General features: G+C 37.5%; 1 protein-coding gene across 1 annotated transcript in view; it reads right to left on the bottom strand.

The window, feature by feature from the left end:
* Positions 1-18,229, bottom strand: part of MICU1 (mitochondrial calcium uptake 1) — a 226,668-nt gene that overhangs the window by 162,512 nt on the left and 45,927 nt on the right. The window contains exon 4 of the mRNA XM_068982144.1: positions 14,828-14,990. Within this exon, the coding sequence (XP_068838245.1) occupies positions 14,828-14,990 (163 nt within the window). The remainder of the gene's footprint in view (positions 1-14,827; positions 14,991-18,229) is intronic.

Raw genomic sequence — 18,229 nt, 5'->3', positions numbered from 1 at the left:
AGTCACTGATTATAACTCGGGTGAAATACATGAAATGCTAGCTCTCAGTTTTGTTTCCAATCCCATTGAGATGGTTTAGCTACAACATTATTTGAACAGAAATGAAAATTCTGTCCCACTTTCCGACTTAAAGTGTTGGTACTAAAAAATACCAATCCTTTATTTTATATATGAGAATGTGAAACTCTTAGAGATAAAAAGAGTCCATTTGCAGACCTATTCATGTACAAACCTATTCAACAGTAAAGCCAAACTAGAACCCTGGACTCTTCCCAGGATGATACTTTTTCATTACATCAAAATGATATATTACCTCTAAATAAGGTGAGGGGATATTAGTTTTATCTGAAAGCATAATCATTTTTTGTATAAAGAGATGAGTTTAATACCAGGAGCCACTGTGCACACACCTAAACAAATTCAAATTGGCCATCCTAATATGACCTTTTAAAGGTGGGCTAAATAATAACTTTAGCCTTGGGAATTCCTAGCATTGTGAAATACTAAGCACCATGAAAGATAAAAGGAAATATATTAAGTGTTCTTGAGGGCTGGGATTTTCTGTTTTTGATGACTGCTTTATCCCAGTATTTGGAATAGTGCTTGGTCACTAAATACTTAAAAAATACCCACAAAACTGAATGAATAAGATACAATCCTTGCCTTGAAGAGTAACAGTTTTGTAAGAAAGACATATGCAATAATATTTCAAGGGGAGATACAATGAGTTCAATAAGAGGATGCTGTGGGACTTTTTAGAGTGGAGAAATCAGTTCCCAATTAGACTTATTTTTCTTGCATAACTACTTAGTTGTTTTCTTTCAGTTCTCACTTTCTTCATGCCAGTTCAGGCTCTTATTTCATTATGCTTACAGTAATACAATGATCGGAATATCATTGCTCCCAAAGGAAGCTTTTTGCATTTCTGCTTCTACACATTTGGTTATACATGCTCATCTAAAATGTGCTTCACCTTCTAGAAGTCTATCTGGAATAAAATGAACCACTGACTGCAAAAGAAGAAGAAAAGTCAGAAAAAAAGAAAATTTAAAAACAAATCTAATTTGAAACTTCACATGTACTCAAAATATCAGTTATAAAGGCAGAACATGCCTCTATGATAAAAAAAAATAGAGAACAAGAAAGACTTGTAGACAATTAAAACTAGCAAGGGGAGATAAGAAAGATTTCCTAAGTGAACAGTGCAAAGAAATAGAAGGAAACAATAGAATGGGAAAGAATAGAGATCTCCTCAAGAAAATTAGAGATACCAAGGGAACATTTCATGAAGAGATGGGCACAATAAAGGACAGAAACAGTATGAACCGAACAGAAGCCAAAAAAATTAAGAAGAGGTGGCAAGAATACACAGAAGAACTATACAAAAAAGATCTTAATGACTCAGATAACCACAATGGTGTGATCACTCACCTAGAGCCAGACATCCTAGAGTGAGAAGTCAAGTGGGCCTTAATAGCATCACTACAAACAAAGCTAGTGGAGAATTCCATTGAATTCTAGCTGAACTATTTCAAAGTCTAAAAGATGATGCTGTTAAAGTGCTGCACTCAATATTCCAGCAAATTTGGAAAACTCAGCAGTGACCACAGGACTGGAAAAGATCAGTTTTCATTCCAATTCCAAAAAAAGGCAATGCCAAACAATATATTCAAACTACCACTGCATTCATTTCACATGTTAGCAAGGTCATGCTCAAAATCCTTCAAGCTAGGCTTGAACAGTATGTGAACTGAGAATTTCCAGATGTACAAGCTGGATTTAGACAAGGCAGAGGAACCAGAGATCAAATTGCCAACATCTGCTGGATCATCAGAGAAGCAAGAGGATTCAGAAAAATACCTACTCCTGCTTCGTCGACTATGCTAAAGCCTTTGACTGTGTGGATCACAACAACCTGAAGAAAATTATTCAAGAAATAGGAATACCAGACCACCTTACCTGCCTCCTGAGAAACCTGTATGCAGCACAAGAAGCAACAGTTAGAATGGGACATGGAACAACAGACTGATTCAAAACTGGGAAAGGAGTACATCAAGGCTATATATTGTCACCTTGAGTATTTAACTTATATGCAGAGAACAGAACATCATGTGAAATGGTTGGGGGAATGAAGCACAAGCTGGAATCAAGATTGCTGGGAGAAATACCAATAACCTCAGATATGCAGATGACACCACTCTTGTGGCAGAAAACAAAGGGGAACTAGAGTTTCTTGATGAAGGTGAAAGAGGAAAGTTAAAAAGCTGGCTTAAGACTCAACATTCAAAAATCTAAGATCATGGCATCTGGTCCCATCACTTCATGGCAAACAGATGAGGAAACAACGGAAACAGTGACAGAGTTCATTTTCTTGGGCTCCAAAATCACTGAGAATGGTGACTGCAGCCATGAAATTAAAAGACACTTACTCCTTGGAAGAAAAGCTATGACAAACCTAGACAGCATAATAAAAAGCAGAGACATCACTTTGCCAATAAAGGTCCATATATCAAAGCAATAGTTTTTCCAGTAGTCATGTATGGATATGAGAATTGGATCATAAGGAAGGCTGAACACCAAAGAAATGATGCTTTCAAACTGTGGTGCTGGAGAAGACTCTTGAGAGTCCCTTGGGACTGCAAGGAGATCAAGTCAGTCCATCCTAAAGGAAGTCAGTCCTGAATATTCATTGGAAGGACTGATACTGAAGCTGAAGCTCCAATACTTTGTCCACCTGTTGCGAAGAGTTGACTCATTGGAAAAGACCCTGATGCTGGGAGAGATTGGGGGCGGGAGGAGAAGGGGACAACAGACGATGAGATGGCTGGATGGCAGCACTGGCTCAATGGACATGAATGTGAGCAAACTCTGGGTGATGGTAAAAAACAGGGAAGATTGTGATGCTGCATTCTATGGGGCTGCAAGAGTTGACACAACTTAGCGACTGAACAACAACAAAACTGTGATTGTTCATTTCCTCATATTTCTTAATATACTGTCAGGAAATTACAAAAAGTTATCTCCCTGGACCACTGCCAAAAAGACAACAGAATGGAAAAGAGAAAATAGAAGAGTGAATTATAGAAAAACAGAGACTCAATACAAGGTCTTCTGTTATACAAGATCTTCTGTCACACAAGATCTTTTCTCATTCAGAAATACAGATGACATAATTCAGAAAGTATTAGCAGAACATTTCTCATTTAAGTAAAATGAACAAAACTTACTTGTAACCCACTCCAGTGTTCTTGCCTGGAGAATCCCAGGGACAGGGAAGCCTGGTGGGCTGCCATCTATGGAGTCACACAGAGTTGGGCACGACTGAAGTGACTTAGCAGTAGCAGCAGCATGATTTCAACATATAATCAATATGAAACTTATTGAGATATTTTACATTGTATTTATACTGAGTTTTTTAAATCTAGTGTGTATTTTACAATTATAGCACATCTCAATTTAGACTAGCTACATTTCACATTATTACCATAATATCCAAAAGAATTCAAAAGTTAACTTGAATGGATTTATGTTTTTCATTGAATGCTCTTTACTATAGTTGGGAACATATTTTACCATGGGCATCTACCCCAAAAAAGGAAGGGGCATGTAAGGAGAGCCTGGCATGTACTGAGAATTCCTGTCATTTAAAAGCAAATACAGACATAAAGTACTTAGTTGAAATACATGATTGGTTCATCCTGTTATATTTAGATTTCTTTACCTGTCAAATGAAGGGGATGGTTGGATTAGATCAGTTCTTAACATGGTTGGGGGGTGAAATATGGGAAATGTGGATGGACTACTTCATTCTATCCTTACTCCCTACTTCTCTTAAAATTCTAATAGGCTCAGTTACAGTGGGGAAGGGAGAGTATGCTGAAGTTGAAAACACAGCATGTATTATTTGAAAATGTAATCAGATGACTCCCCTTCCATTTCTCCACCCTCATTCTTTGGGTCTTAACTTAGAAACATGGGATGTTATGCTGCTATGCCTAGGGTGTTTTCTATGGTTCTCAAACTTCTCTTCAAAGAACTCCCACAGTCAGTTAATGTTAACAGAGTGACCTAAACATGATCTCCTCCTTTTCATTAATGAGAAAGATGACCCTCAAAAGGATTAAATGATTGTTTTCGATTTTAAGTCTAACAATCTTTTTAAATTATGGCAGTTGCCCATCTTGAATCCACACTAAAAATAATGTAAATGTGCATATAAGAATAGTCTCAGTTGAAGCTCTTGAGTGAACATTTAACAGATTTGTTTTAAAGATGATAGCTACTCATTTTGTCAAAAGACATAAATGGAACTGAATCATATATATAATTTTGATATAATCACATATATAATCACATATATAAAATCTAAAAATTAGAGCTTAAGTAAATGGAAACTATATAATTTTACATAAGAAGTCCCAGCTTCAATATTTAGAGATTCATTTTTCAGTTTAAAGAATTTTTCTAAAAAATGGATGCAGAAAATTATCCTAAAATTTTATATAAATGATTGTATTTTCAGCTTATGTTAGTCAACAAAACAAAGTATAGTTCAAGTTCATCAGATACAAGAGATAAACTTTTGCTTAAAATCTAACTGCTAAAAATCAAAGGCAAAGAAAAAAAATCTTTAAAACAGGCAGTTTAAAGTGCTGAAAGAGAAGAGTTTCAATCCAGATTTCTTTATTTAGTGAAAATATTTTTCAAGAATGAAGACAGGGCTTCCCTAGTGATCCAGTGATTAAAAATCTGCCTTGCAATAATGCAAAGGACATAGGTTCAATCCCTGGTCCAGGAAGATCTTACATGCCTGGGGGCAACTGAGCCCATGCATAACAATTCCTGAGCCTGCTTGCCCACAACTAGAGAAAGACTGTGGGCAGCAACAAAGATCCAGCACAGTCATAAATAAATAAATAAATATTTGAAAAAAAAAAAAAAAAAAAAAACCTTAAAAAAAGAGAATGAAGACAAGATAAAAATGTTCTCAAATGAAGGAAAACCAAGAGAATTCATCATCAGCAGAACTGCTTTAAAAATGTTATCCTTCAAGTGTGAAGAAAGTGATACCAGAAGAAAATATGTAACTTAGGAATAAATAAAGAACAACAGAAATACCTAATACTTATTACAGATAAATTTAACAGACTATTTTGGCAGTCGAAATAAAACCTTAAAACAGTATCTGGAAGAGTTTTCAACTTATGTAGCTCTAATACATATGATGTGTGCTTAGTTGCTCAGTTGTGTCCAACTCCTGCATGGACTATATAGCCTGCCAGGCTCCTCTGTCCGTGGGGATTCTCCAGGAAAGAATACTGGAGTGGGTTGCCATGCCCTCCTCCAGGGGATCTTCCCAACCCAGAGATCTAAGCCAGATCTCCCGCATTGTAGGTGGATTCTTTATCGTCTGAGCCAGCAGGAAAGCCCAGGAATACTGGTGTGGGTAGCCTATCCCTTCTCCAGGAAGGGAGTCCCAACCCAGGAATCGAACTGGGGTCTCCTGCATTGCAGGCAGATTCTTTTACCAGCTGAGCTACCAGGAAAGCCTAATACATATGATACTATACCATAAACTGGGGAGAATACTCCACTTGAAGCAGTAAACTATAAATTCTTAGTAAAGTGTAAAAAATTAACTATGTATTGATATATTATAATCCCAGTAGCAACCATTAAAGATACACAACAAAATATACTTAAATTCCTCTGCCAAAATCAATTAAAATGAAATATGAAAAAATCTTCAGGGATTCCCTGGTGGCTCAGTGATGAAGAATCTACCTAAATGAAGGAGACACAGGTTCCATCTGTGATCCAGGAGGATCTCCCATATGCTGAGCAACTGAGTCCACATGCCACAACTACTAAGCCTGTGCTCTAGAGCCTGGGAACTGCAACTGTGCAGCCCACATGCCACTACTGAGCCTGTGCACCCCAGAGCCTGTGCTCCTCAATGGGGGAGGCCACTGGAATAATAAGTCCATGCACCTCAACTAGTGAGCAACCCCGCTCGCTGCAACTAGAGAAAAGCCTGTGCAGCAAGGAGGACTCAGTTCAGTTCAGTCGCTCAGTCATGTCTGACTCTTTGCGACCCCATGAATCGCAACATGCCAGGCCTCCCTGTCCATCACCAACTCCCGGAGTTCACTCAGACTCAGGTCCATCGAGTCGGTGATGCCATCCAGCCATCTCATCCTCTGTCGTCCCCTTCTCCTCCTGCCCCCAATCCCTCCCAGTATCAGAGTCTTTTCCAATGAGTTAACTCTGCATGAGGTGGCCAAAGTACTGGAGTTTCAGCTTTAGCATCAGTCCTTCCAAAGAATACCCAGGGCTGATCTCCTTTAGAATGGACTGCTTGGATCTCCTTGCAGTCCAAGGGACTCTCAAGAATCTTCTCCAACACCACAGTTCAAAAGCATCAATTCTTCGGTGCTCAGCTTTCTTCACAGTCCAACTCTTGCATCCATACATGACCACTGGAAAAACCATAGCCTTGACTAAACGGACCTTGTTGGCAAAGTAATGTCTCTGCTTTTCAATATGCTATCTAGGTTGGTCATAACTTTTCTTCCAAGGAGGACTCAGCACAGCCAAAAATAAATAAGTAAACAAAATTTTTTTAAAAATCTCCAAATAATCTGAAAAGAATGCAGGAAAGAGGTAAAAGAGTAACATAAAAGGGGAAAACAAACAATTAAATGGTAGACCTTAATCTAAACATATCAAAAATTACATTACATAGAAATCATCTAGATATAGTAATTAAGAGGTAGAAACTGTCATATTGGATAAAAAACAAGATCCAACTACATGTGGTCCATAAAAAACCTGTTTTAAATACAATCGTATAGGTAAGTTAAAAGTAAAATGATGGAAAAAGATGTATCATGAAAAGTGAATCAAATAAAGACAGAGTAGCTACATAAATATCAGACTATGTGGACTTTAGAGCAAAAGAAATATTAGCAAGGATAAACAGGGTCAATTATATAATGAAAGAGGGTCAATTCACCAGGAAGACAGAATAATCCTAAGCGTGCATGTACTTAGTAAGAGAGTTTCAAAACATCTGAAGCAAAAGCTGATAGAACTGAAAAGATACAGACAAATTCACAAATAAAAGTCAGAGATCAACTCCCTTCTCTCAATAATTGACAGAGACAGGAATAGATAACCAGTCAGGATATGGAAGATGGAAAGATCAGTGGTTGCCTGGGATTTGCCAGGGAAAAAGTGGGAAGGCAGGATTACAAACGGGCACAAAGACATCCTAGGGGGTGATGAATATATTCATTATTTTGATTATGCTGGTGGTCTCACCACTGTATGAAGTGAAGTGAAGTGAAGTGAAGTCACTCAGTCGTGTCCGACTCTTTGCGACCCCATGGACTGTAGCCTTCCAGGCTCCTCTGTCCATGGGATTTTCCAGGCAATATACTGGAGTGGATTGCCATTTCCTTCTCCAGGGGATCTTCCCAACCCAGGGACTGAAGCTAGGTCTCTCACACTGTAGACAGACACTTTACCATCTGAGTCACCAGGGAATACGTCCAATTAGTATATCTGTACTGCTTGTTTTGTTTTTGTTTGTTGTTCAGTCGCTCAACTGGGCACTAAGACTTGACGTGATAGACAATTAAGAATTGCTACTTCGTTTGCTACCACAAGCCCCACTGGTCACCAGAGTCAAGCTATTAAGGATGTGCCCTCCCAGTGGCAGTCACAAAAGCTGGCAAGTCAGACATATACACAAGCTCCCTGTTCAGAGATACCAGCAATCTGGGACAGGGTACAGGGAGAGCACAAAAATGATGCCCACTGGCCTGCCCAGTCTCTGAAGAAGTTTATAGTCAGACCATAGATGTGTGTTTAATTAGAAGCCTCCCCTCAGGCCACAGCCATGAAGATAAGTTAGTAAGCCTCTTTACACAAAGACTGGGGTGTATTTCATGCTGGTTATCTGTGCTGTGCCCTGGCATGGGCTAATCAGTTAACAACTGTTTCTCCATTTGTTACAGCCCTATGGGACCTGAGAATGTAAGCTCCAGTGGCCACTAGCGGCAAGTGATCAAAGGATGTGTCCTGGGTGCCAGCTGCAAAACCAGGATGCTAGACATGCACACAAATCCCCCTCTGGGAGACACCAGTGACCTAGGGCAAGGCAGAAAGGTATGCAAAAATGGCTCCTACTGGCCTCTACAATCTTTAGACAGTATTTCAGCATGTCTTTGGATGTGTATTAAACCAGAAGCTTTCTCCACAAGCCAAAGTTCCAAGATAAGCAAAGGTACCTGTTTCACAGAAATACTGGTGGTGTTTCAATTTGCTACATCTGTGCTGTGCCCTGAGGGTGGTAGCCAGTTAAGAATGGTTTCTGTATTTGTTACAGTCCTATGGAACCTGTGAACATAAACCCTGCTGCCCACCAGAGGCAGGTGAACAAGGGGTGTCTCTTGGGCAGCTGCTGCAAAGAACAGGGCACTGGATATGCACAAGCACTTCTCAAGGAGAGACTGGAGACCTGGAACAAGGCAGAGGGAGAGTGCAAGCCTCTGTCTTTGGAGAATATTTCAGTAGGCTCCTAGATATGTATTAAATTAGATGTCTACCTCTCAGGCCAGTGCTGTAAGATAAGCAAATAGGCCTCTTACACAGAAAGACTGGGCACTTTTCACTCAACTGCCTTTGCACTGGTCCCTGCAGGGTAGCCAGGCATGAGCACTTAAAGAACTGCTCTTTAGTTCACTATAGGCTTGTGGGTCTTTCAGATGCAAGTCCCGTTGGCTTTCAAATCTGGATATTCTGGGGCTTACCTTGCAGGTGTAGGTCTCAAAAGCTGGGGTGCCAGATGCGAGATTTAAACCTCCTACTCCTCAGTTAGAAGCTCAGATCTGTGAGTTCCCTCCCGACCACTGGTTACTGTGCCAGGAGTGGAGTTTATGGCGAGATTGTGTCTCAGCCTTTTCTACCCATTTCGGTGTGGGTTTTCTCTCATTTGTCTGATGTGTAGGAGTATAGGAGTGGCTCATCTAGTTTTGGAGTTTCTTATTCTTCTTTATACAGTTGTAGATTTGGAGTGTCCATGGGAGGAGGCGAGGTCAGGATCCTCCTACATAACCAACTTGACCCAAAACCACTGAATATAATCGAGGGTAAAATTATGTGTCTTAGACGAAAAGTGCTCTGTTGCTGCTGCTGCTGCTAAGTTGCTTCAGTTGTGTCTGACTCTGTGCGACCCCACAGACGGCAGCCCACCAGGCTCCTCCGCCCATGGGATTTTCCAGGCAAGAGTACTGGAGCGGGGTGCCATCACCTTCTCCGAAAAGTGCTCTAGGTAAGATAAAAAATGGCTCTCTAGTAAGAGTATCACTAAGGGCGTGACTCTTATTCTAAGGAGAATATGGAGTCCTGAACAAGTTAATTCATAGTATGATCTCTCCCTTCTCTTTTCACATCCCTTTTGTCTTCCATGTAGATAACATCAGATCAAGATGAATAGATCAGCCAGTGGGATGCGGTGGAAAGGAAACAGAGATCCTCTTTGCTCTGATCAAAGCTCAAGTTTTTCTACAAAGTACTTTAAAAACTCTATCCATGCTGCTGCTTCTCCAAGTCATTGGCTAGCTATGCAAAATTGGTTACTACAAGCAGCAAGCAACTGTCTTATCCACTGTACACAGAGATGCTGATGATATTAAGGCTGCACAGAAAGGAGATGAGACATATTCAAGTCACACACTACATATTTTTAGTCCTTTTATTGTCCTTCCTGCTTACCTATGGCTACCCTAAACTTTCTTGGTATTCAGTACAAAAATATTCTTAATCAGCTTGCTACTGAAATTCATTAGCACTCTACGCACTTAAAAACTGCTTAATTTTAGGGCTGTGTATGCTTTGTGATTATTTTTGAACTATTCTAAAACTAAAACTTACAAGTTTAGATCTGTTAGGTATCCTGGGATACAGTATGTGTGAAAGCCATGACAAAACAAAGCTGAAATATGAGCTACTGGCTAGAGTCCAACCATCTGATGACAAATTCAACTACAAAAAAACAGCCTCATTCTTTTCTTTGTTTCAACCCACACTGGAATAACATATATTTTACTTCTGCTACATCAACATTTGTGGAAATTTGTGTTCATGAGCAAACAAAAATGAAGCCAAATTTTCTCCTGAATCTCATTTTAATATATTACAATTTTCCCTCATGATTACTATTTTAAAAGAAAAGCAATTATTCATTATTCTGACTTTTTATCAAAATCAGAAATATGCTTGGCATACGAGACATTTAGTAACCATTCTGTCCATATAACAGGTCTTTCAATAATTAAAAAACAAAACTACAAAGTTAAATGCCAAAATGTATGTAAGCAATCAGAATATATAATGTTTTCCAAAGGGGGAGAAATTCCTTAAATGACCAGATAATTTTTACTAACCTACCTAAAGTGTTGCTTCATTTTCCCTGTCACACTGGAAGCAAAGTACAGTTTTATTTAAAGTTACACATATTAGATTTCATGTGGGTATTAGAAATAATTTAACAGTACAAAATATTTTGCCATCATAAAACCCAGGAATATATCTCGCAATCCTTTTTCTCTGTCTTACACACGTCATCTTTAATCTCTCCTTCCACATGTCACAAAATAAGGTGTTAAAACTAATTCAAAAGATTCAAAAGCTAAAAAGTCGGTGCAATCAATGGAAACTGTCTGGTTTAGCAGCATTTAGTACACTCATAGTGTTATATAACTACCACCTCTATCTATCTAATTTCAAATATTTTCATCACTCCAAAACAGAAATAAACAAAAAACACCTTGTGCCCATTAAGCAGTCAGTTCACATTCCCCCAACCCAGCTGCTGGCAAACCTGCTTTCTATCTCTAGATTTACCTAGATATGTTATACAAATGAAATAATATCCCAATATAAAATAAAAATTAAAAAAGCAATCATATAATAAGTGGCCTTTTGTGTCTGGTTGGTTGATGATTTTTATTTTTTAATTTATTAAGATTTGTTTTGTAGCCTAACACATGGTCTATCTGGTCTATTCTGGAGAATGTTTGATGTACGCTTGAGAAGAAATGTATCCTGATACTCTTGAGTGAAGTGTTCTATATATGTCTATTAGATTTAGTTGGTTCATAAAGAGTTAAGTCCTGTTTCTTTAATGACCTTCTGTCTAGATGTTCTTTTCACCACTGAAACAGGGTTATGAAGTCTCTAACCATTATTGTAGAATGATTTCTCCCTTCAATTCTGTCAATCTTTCTCTCACATATTTTGGAGTCTGTTATTTGGTGGGTGTATACACATATATTTATCACTGTTATATCTGCTTGATGAACTAACCCTTTTATATATATAAATGATTTTTTATATAATGTCCTATGGTAAAGAATCAGCCTGCCAATGCAGGAGATGCAAGACACATGTGTTCGATACGTGGGTTGGGAAGCTGCCCTGGAGTATGAATTGGCAACCCACTCCAGTATTCTTGCCTGGAAAATTCCAAGGACAGAAGAGCCTGGTGGGCTACAGTCAATGGGTTGCAAAGAGTCAGACACAACTGAGGGACTGAGCAGGCACGCAATATTCTAAAGTGAGTTTCCTGTGGACAATATATAGGTAGATCATATTTTTTAATCTCCTGTCAGTCTCTGTCTTTTAACTGGCGAATTTGTTTTAGATTTAAATTGATTATTAATATGGAAGGACTTGCTTCTTCCATCTTGTTATTTGTATGCTATATGTCATGTCTTTTTTATCCCTTCATTTCTCTGATCTTGCCTTCTTTTGTGTTTGATTTTTTTTTCTAGTGTACTATTTTAATTCACTCCTCATTGCCTTTTCTGTATATTTTTTAGTGATTTTCTTAGTGGTTAACCTGAGGATTACAATTAACATCTTAAATTAATAATCTACTTTGAATCAACATTAACATATCTGTAATTGTTGTTTTACAAATTTCTTTTAAATCATATAGAAAACAAAATAGGAGTTAAAACTCCAAAAACAATACTGACTTTTCTGTTTTCCTATATACCTTTACAGGTCTTTATCATTAAAAAATTTTCTTTGTATGATTTTGGTTACTATTCAATATACTTTGATTTCAGCCTAAAGGATTCCAGTTAGCAACAAACTTCCTCTGCTTTTACTATCTAGAAATTGTCTTAATTTCTCCTTCTGGGACTCCTATTATGCATATGTTGGTATTCTTGCTTTTGTCCCACAAGTACCTTAGGCTCTATTCATTTGTATTCATTCTTCTTGCTCTGCTCCTCAGACTGGACATCAACTGACCTATCGCCAAGATTCTGATTATTTAATCTGGCTGCTCAAATCTATATTGAACTCTTTCAGTAAATTTTTTATTTTATCTACTTTTCAGTGCAATAATTTTTAAAATTTTGTAATTATATTTGGCTGCACTGGGTCTTTGCTGCTGAGCACATGCTTTCTCTAGTTGCAGCAAGCAAGGGCTACTCTTAGTTAAGGTACAGTGCACAGGCCTCTCCACTGCAGGGGCTTCTCCTGTTGTGGAGCACAGGCTCTAGGTGTGCAGGCTCAGCAGTTGTGACGCAAGGGCTTAGTTGCCCCATGGTATGTGGGATCTTCCCAGATCAGGGACTGAACTTGTGGCCCCTGAATTGGCAGGTGGATTCTTAACCACTTCACCATCAGAGAAGCCCTCAGTTCAATAATTCCTACTCAATTACTTTTCATAATTTTAATTCTTTATGAATATTCTCTATTTATTAATACATAATACTCCCTATTTCCTATAGCCCCTTGCCTATGGGTTCCTTTAGCTCTTTGAGCATATTTAGGATAGCTGATTTAAAGTCTTTGTCTAGTAAGCGCAATGTCTGGATTTCCTTGGGGACGGTTTCTATTTCTTTTATTCCCCTCCTATTCTGATAATTGTTGATAAGCCATGAAATTCTTCAAACTGAAAATTAGACATTTTTAATATTGCAATGTCGTAATTCTGGAAATCAGATTCTCTCTTTTTCCCAGAGTCTGACATTGTAACTTGCTGAGGACTACAGTCATCACTTTTAGTGATTTTTCCAAACTATTCTTGCAAAGACTATTCTTCCTCATGTGTCATCAGTGAAGTTTCTGCTCTATTATTTAAGCAGTCATCAAGTGCTCTCACAGAAATTTCCTTAAATGTTAGATGCAAAAAATAACAAACCAACAAACAAAACACATCCAAGCTATTTTAGTGTTTGTAGATTGGCCCTGAGCTAGGGTGCTCTTTTGATGTTTAGCTGCTGCTGCTGCTAAGTTGCTTCAGACGTGTCCGACTCTGTGCGACCCCACAGACGGCAGCCCACCAGGCTCCGCTGCCCCTGGGATTCTCCCAGCAAGAACACTGGAGTGGGTTGCCATTTCCTTCTCCAATGCATGAAAGTGAAAAGTGAAAGTGAAGTCGCTCAGTCGTGTCCGACTCCTAGCGACCCCATGCACTACAGCCTACCAGGCTCCTCTGTCCATGGGATTTGCCAGGCAAGAGTACTGGAGTGGGGTGCCACTGCCTTCTCTGTGATGTTTAGCTAGACTCTCCTATAACTCCGCCTTAACTTACCTCCACTTCCATGGAGCACAACTATCAACAAGAAATACAAGGCCACTCAAGTCTTTTCCAAGTATGCATCAGGCCCTGAGCATCACTTTGGATTCCCTAGGCAGTAGCCTTTCAAAGCTCTTATTCCCTGAAATGTCCTTATTCTCATCCTCCTTCCTAAGCTTTTTAGTCTGTCTGCTGCTGGTCCTATCTGCCGTCTCTTGGCCTGATGGGTTATAGGTGGTATACATGTCTTTAAATTTTTAAAATAGATGATATTTTGAGGTGGGTGAAACAAAAGGCAAATCTTTGTGCTGGTAGCTCAGTAAACTATCAGGTGAGTTAAAAGGCACACCCACTTTTTAAAAAACAAAACTCTATACGTTGCCCTTTACTGAATTCCCCATCACTAGCAAGCCACAAAAGGAATGTAGGCTGCCATTCCCATGACTGCTGCTAAGCAGGGAAATAGGGCATGGTAGGCAGGTAACCAAAAGGTCACAACACTTTCTTTCCAAAATGTATTGGCTTCATTAAACATTACCCTGGTTGCTATAACAGTTTTTTATTAGATTTCAGTGATCCAAAAAGTTGATTTTGTACATTTTGGGCAGCATAATGATTTGCTTCAGTGAAAGAACTGATTTTTTTACTGAAGAAAATGACACAGTCATTTTTCCCACCATGTCTCCCAAAAGCATTTGTAAATTATTACCTTTAACTTATAATATTAAGCCCTTTATTTTCTTTCCTCACATCTCATTTCTTCAGGCTGGTTCATCTAGATGAGACATCCTTTCCTCTGTTCTTCAAAACTTTTATTCAAACTTAAAAGTATTCTCTAGAAACCATTCTCTAAACTTCCAGGTTGAGTTAAGTGCCCCTGACTTACACTGCCATAGCACCTGTTCTTTAACAAATCATCACATTCCTGAAACTACCTGTTACTATCTCTGTCTATCCCACCAAAGAGCAACATCTGTAATGCACTGCCTTCAGGAATAGTTTTATAACAAGCAATGAATCTCAACCAGAGGGGTATAATCTCAACATTTTAGATTATAGGCTCCTCTTTTCTACTCCTAAAGCCTAGCATAATGCCTAACATCCAGCAGCTACACAGTGAATATAATTATTGCATGGACTTACATAGTTTAGGCGATACAGAGAAACAAAGCAGCATATAATGAAATAAATACCACAATCTTATTTTTCACTGCAGCAACTTACGTTCTGGTTGTTTTTCATTGGGTGTTATGGATCGCACAAAATCTTCTGGTGTCATAAACACTTCAGATTCACCATGCTCACTGATTACTTTCAAGGTGGCAAAATAGCGGAAGATTTTATCTGGTGTGGAATATGCACGAATCCTATTCTCATATTCCATCACCTAAAATTAGAAATTCAGAAAGTGTTACTGTATTAAGCAATTCTCATTTTCATGTATTTTCTCTTACTTGGGAGAAATTTTATACCATTTTTCCTATAGCTGTTTTTTTTTAATATTAGAAATTACTTGTGCCTCAAAAACCTATGATATACTATTCATACTTCAGTTGAAGCAATGATTGTATAAGTTTTGTTTAGAATGTTTTTTAAGGTGTTTTTTTTAGTTGGAGGATGACTGCTTTACAATGTTGGTTGGTTTCTGCTGTACAGCATTACAAATCAGTCATAACTCTCTCCATATATATATATATACATAAATCTCCATATTTACATATATATATATATGTAAATAAATCCCCTCCCTTTTTAAACAACTTTATTTTATTTAAATTTTGGCTGTATTGGGTCTTCATCACTGCATGAGAGCTTTCTCTGTTTGCTGCCAGTGAAGGTAATCTCAACTCTAGGGTGTGCAGGCTCAGTAGTTGTAAGCCCACAGGCTTAGTTGCCCTAAGGCATGTGGAATATTCCTGGACCAGGGATTGACCAGTGTCCCCTGCAGTCCAAGGTGGATTCTTAACCACTGGGCCACCAGGGAAGCCTTAGAAGTTTTTGAATAGTTTCCTAATTTCCTAAATCACTGAAAGCAAGCAAAAGAAAAATGTCATACAAGAATTCAAAAAGTCTCAGTCAAAGGCTCCATACACATGAGAGCCTATCATTTTTTTAAATACCAAGTTTTCTAGAAGGGACTAATTTTACAGTTTTACTTTCATGCAATTTCCTGAATTCTAAAACAAAACAGACATGGGACTTTCACAGATCTGAACAACTCTTTCAAATACAAATTACATTAAACAACAGCATAAAAAATAAAATTACATATCACAGAAACTCAATTATTAACACTTCTGAAGCAAAGACTTTTACTTTGGACTGAAACATTAGACTTCCAGAGAACATTTAAATATAGCATATTTAGAAAAGAGTAGATGTGGGAAGAACACAAGAAAATATTTGAATAGGAACAAAATTATATATGGTACACATTTAACTAAAAGAGTATAACACTAACATAAAAGCTAATATAATGTTAATATAAAAGTCCATTTCTTTATCTAGCCCCCAAGACCCCATCTGTACATGAAACATACAAAAATACTGGTATCTTTTCGTAATATTCTTGTACAACCTATATAGTACTTTGGTGAAAAGATTTCTCTCATACCTGAATTTTATATGTTGAGATAACCAATAATAAATAGTATCTGATAAATAACTGGCCAGAAAATATGTCAAGGCAATATGATCAATTATTGGATTATTATTTAGATCCATACAATATGGATCTAAATCCATATTGTAAGGCAATTATCCTTCAAATAAAAATTTAAAAAATCTATCAGTGAATTCAATGTCTATAAGAAACATTATTCAATGTCTATATTTAAAAAAATTATTAATGTTTTAATTTGCTTTATTAATACAGCTATTACTGTAACTGTCATTTCTGGCTAGATGGTCACTTTGAGGTCACTGAGAGCAGCTGGTTAACAATGGACTCAATTTCATTACCAGATGTGCTTTCAGTCACCAAGAAAGGAATGCTAATTTGTAACTATACATGACAGGAATCTTTCTAAAGCTAATTTGAAGTCTGAATACTGATTTCAGAAAATTTTTCAATAGATTTGGCACATGGCAGACACACTAAGCATTCCCTTAGCAGCCTTTCAACCCCTTAGCAGCCTTGAAACTTAGCTACAAGTCTTAAACCAAAGGCATTTTATATTTTACTACATCTGCTGGGTCATACCAGCTACAAAACAAAAATAATCAGTTTGTAATATTTAGGATATAAGCTACAGCTACTGTCAAAGATGGCTTTGTCAACTAAAATGTTAAGTCAATTATATGTAAGATAAAGGTAGAAAAACAACAACTTAAAAGTCAATGACTTACAGACTGAAAATCAGATTCTTCATTGTTACCCAAAAAATACACTGCTGAATATTACTGATTAGTTTTAGTTTGAAACAATAGGTAAAGTAACAGACTTCTTGCATTTCTGCATTTTTAGAGTTTAATATAGATATATGGTATAGTATATTTTTGGTTTTTTTTCACTTAGCAATCTAGCTTTTTTTAAAGTTTTTATTGAATTTGTTACAATATTGTTTCTTCTCCAAAAGGCATGTGAAAAGATGCTCAACACCACTAAGTATCAGAGAAATACAAGCTAAAACTATAATGAGCGGCTGACACCAGTCAAAATGGTCATCATCAAAAAGTCCACAAACAATAAATGCTGGAGAGGGTGTGGTAAAAAGGGAATCCTCCCATACTGTTGATGGGAATGTAAACTGATACAGCTACTACAGAGAACAATATGGAGGCCCCTTAAAAAACTAAAAATAGAGCTACCACATGATCCAGCAATCCCACTCCTGAGCATGTATCTGGAGAAAACATTGTTTGAAAAAAATCCATGTATCCCAGTGTTCAATGCAGTACTGTTTACAATAGCCAAGAGACGGAAGCAAGCTAAATATCTATTGACAGATGAATGGATAAAGAAGATGTGGTACATATACTCAAGGGAATATTACTCAGCCATTAAAAAGAATGAAATAATGCCATTTATAGCAACACAGATGGACCTTGAGTTTATCATATGAAGTAAAGTAAGTCAGAAGGACAAATAGCATATGATACTGGCTTATGTATGAATCTAAATAAACGATACAAATGAACTTATTTGCAAAATAGAAATAGACTCATAGACTTAAGAGAACAAACTCATGATGAGGGGAGGGACAGACTCAAGAGTTTGAGACTGACATGTATACACTGCTATATTTAAAACAGATAATGAACAAGGAATACTGTAAAGCATGGGGAATTCTGCTCAATATTCTATAATAACCTAAATAGAAAAAGAATTTGAAATAGATATTTGCATGTGTAAACTGAATCACAGTGCTGTACACCTGAAATTAACATAATATTGCTAATCAACTATACTCCAATGTAAAATAAAAAGTTTGTTGTTGTCTTTTTTAAAAGAAGACAGATAACAAGCATTGGTGAGGGTATTGAGAAAAGCGGACACTTCTGCGCTGCTGGTGGAAATGTTAAATTGATTCAGTCACTATGGAAAACAGTATGGAGGTTCTTCAATAAATTAAAAATAGAACTACCATATGACCCAATAATCCAGCTTTTGGGTATATAGCCAAA

Source organism: Capricornis sumatraensis, chromosome 10, assembly GCF_032405125.1.
Source record: "Capricornis sumatraensis isolate serow.1 chromosome 10, serow.2, whole genome shotgun sequence".
In the NCBI taxonomy this organism is placed as follows: domain Eukaryota; kingdom Metazoa; phylum Chordata; class Mammalia; order Artiodactyla; family Bovidae; genus Capricornis; species Capricornis sumatraensis.
Note: the sequence above shows the minus strand (reverse complement) of the source record. Positions and strands in the feature narration are given on the sequence as shown.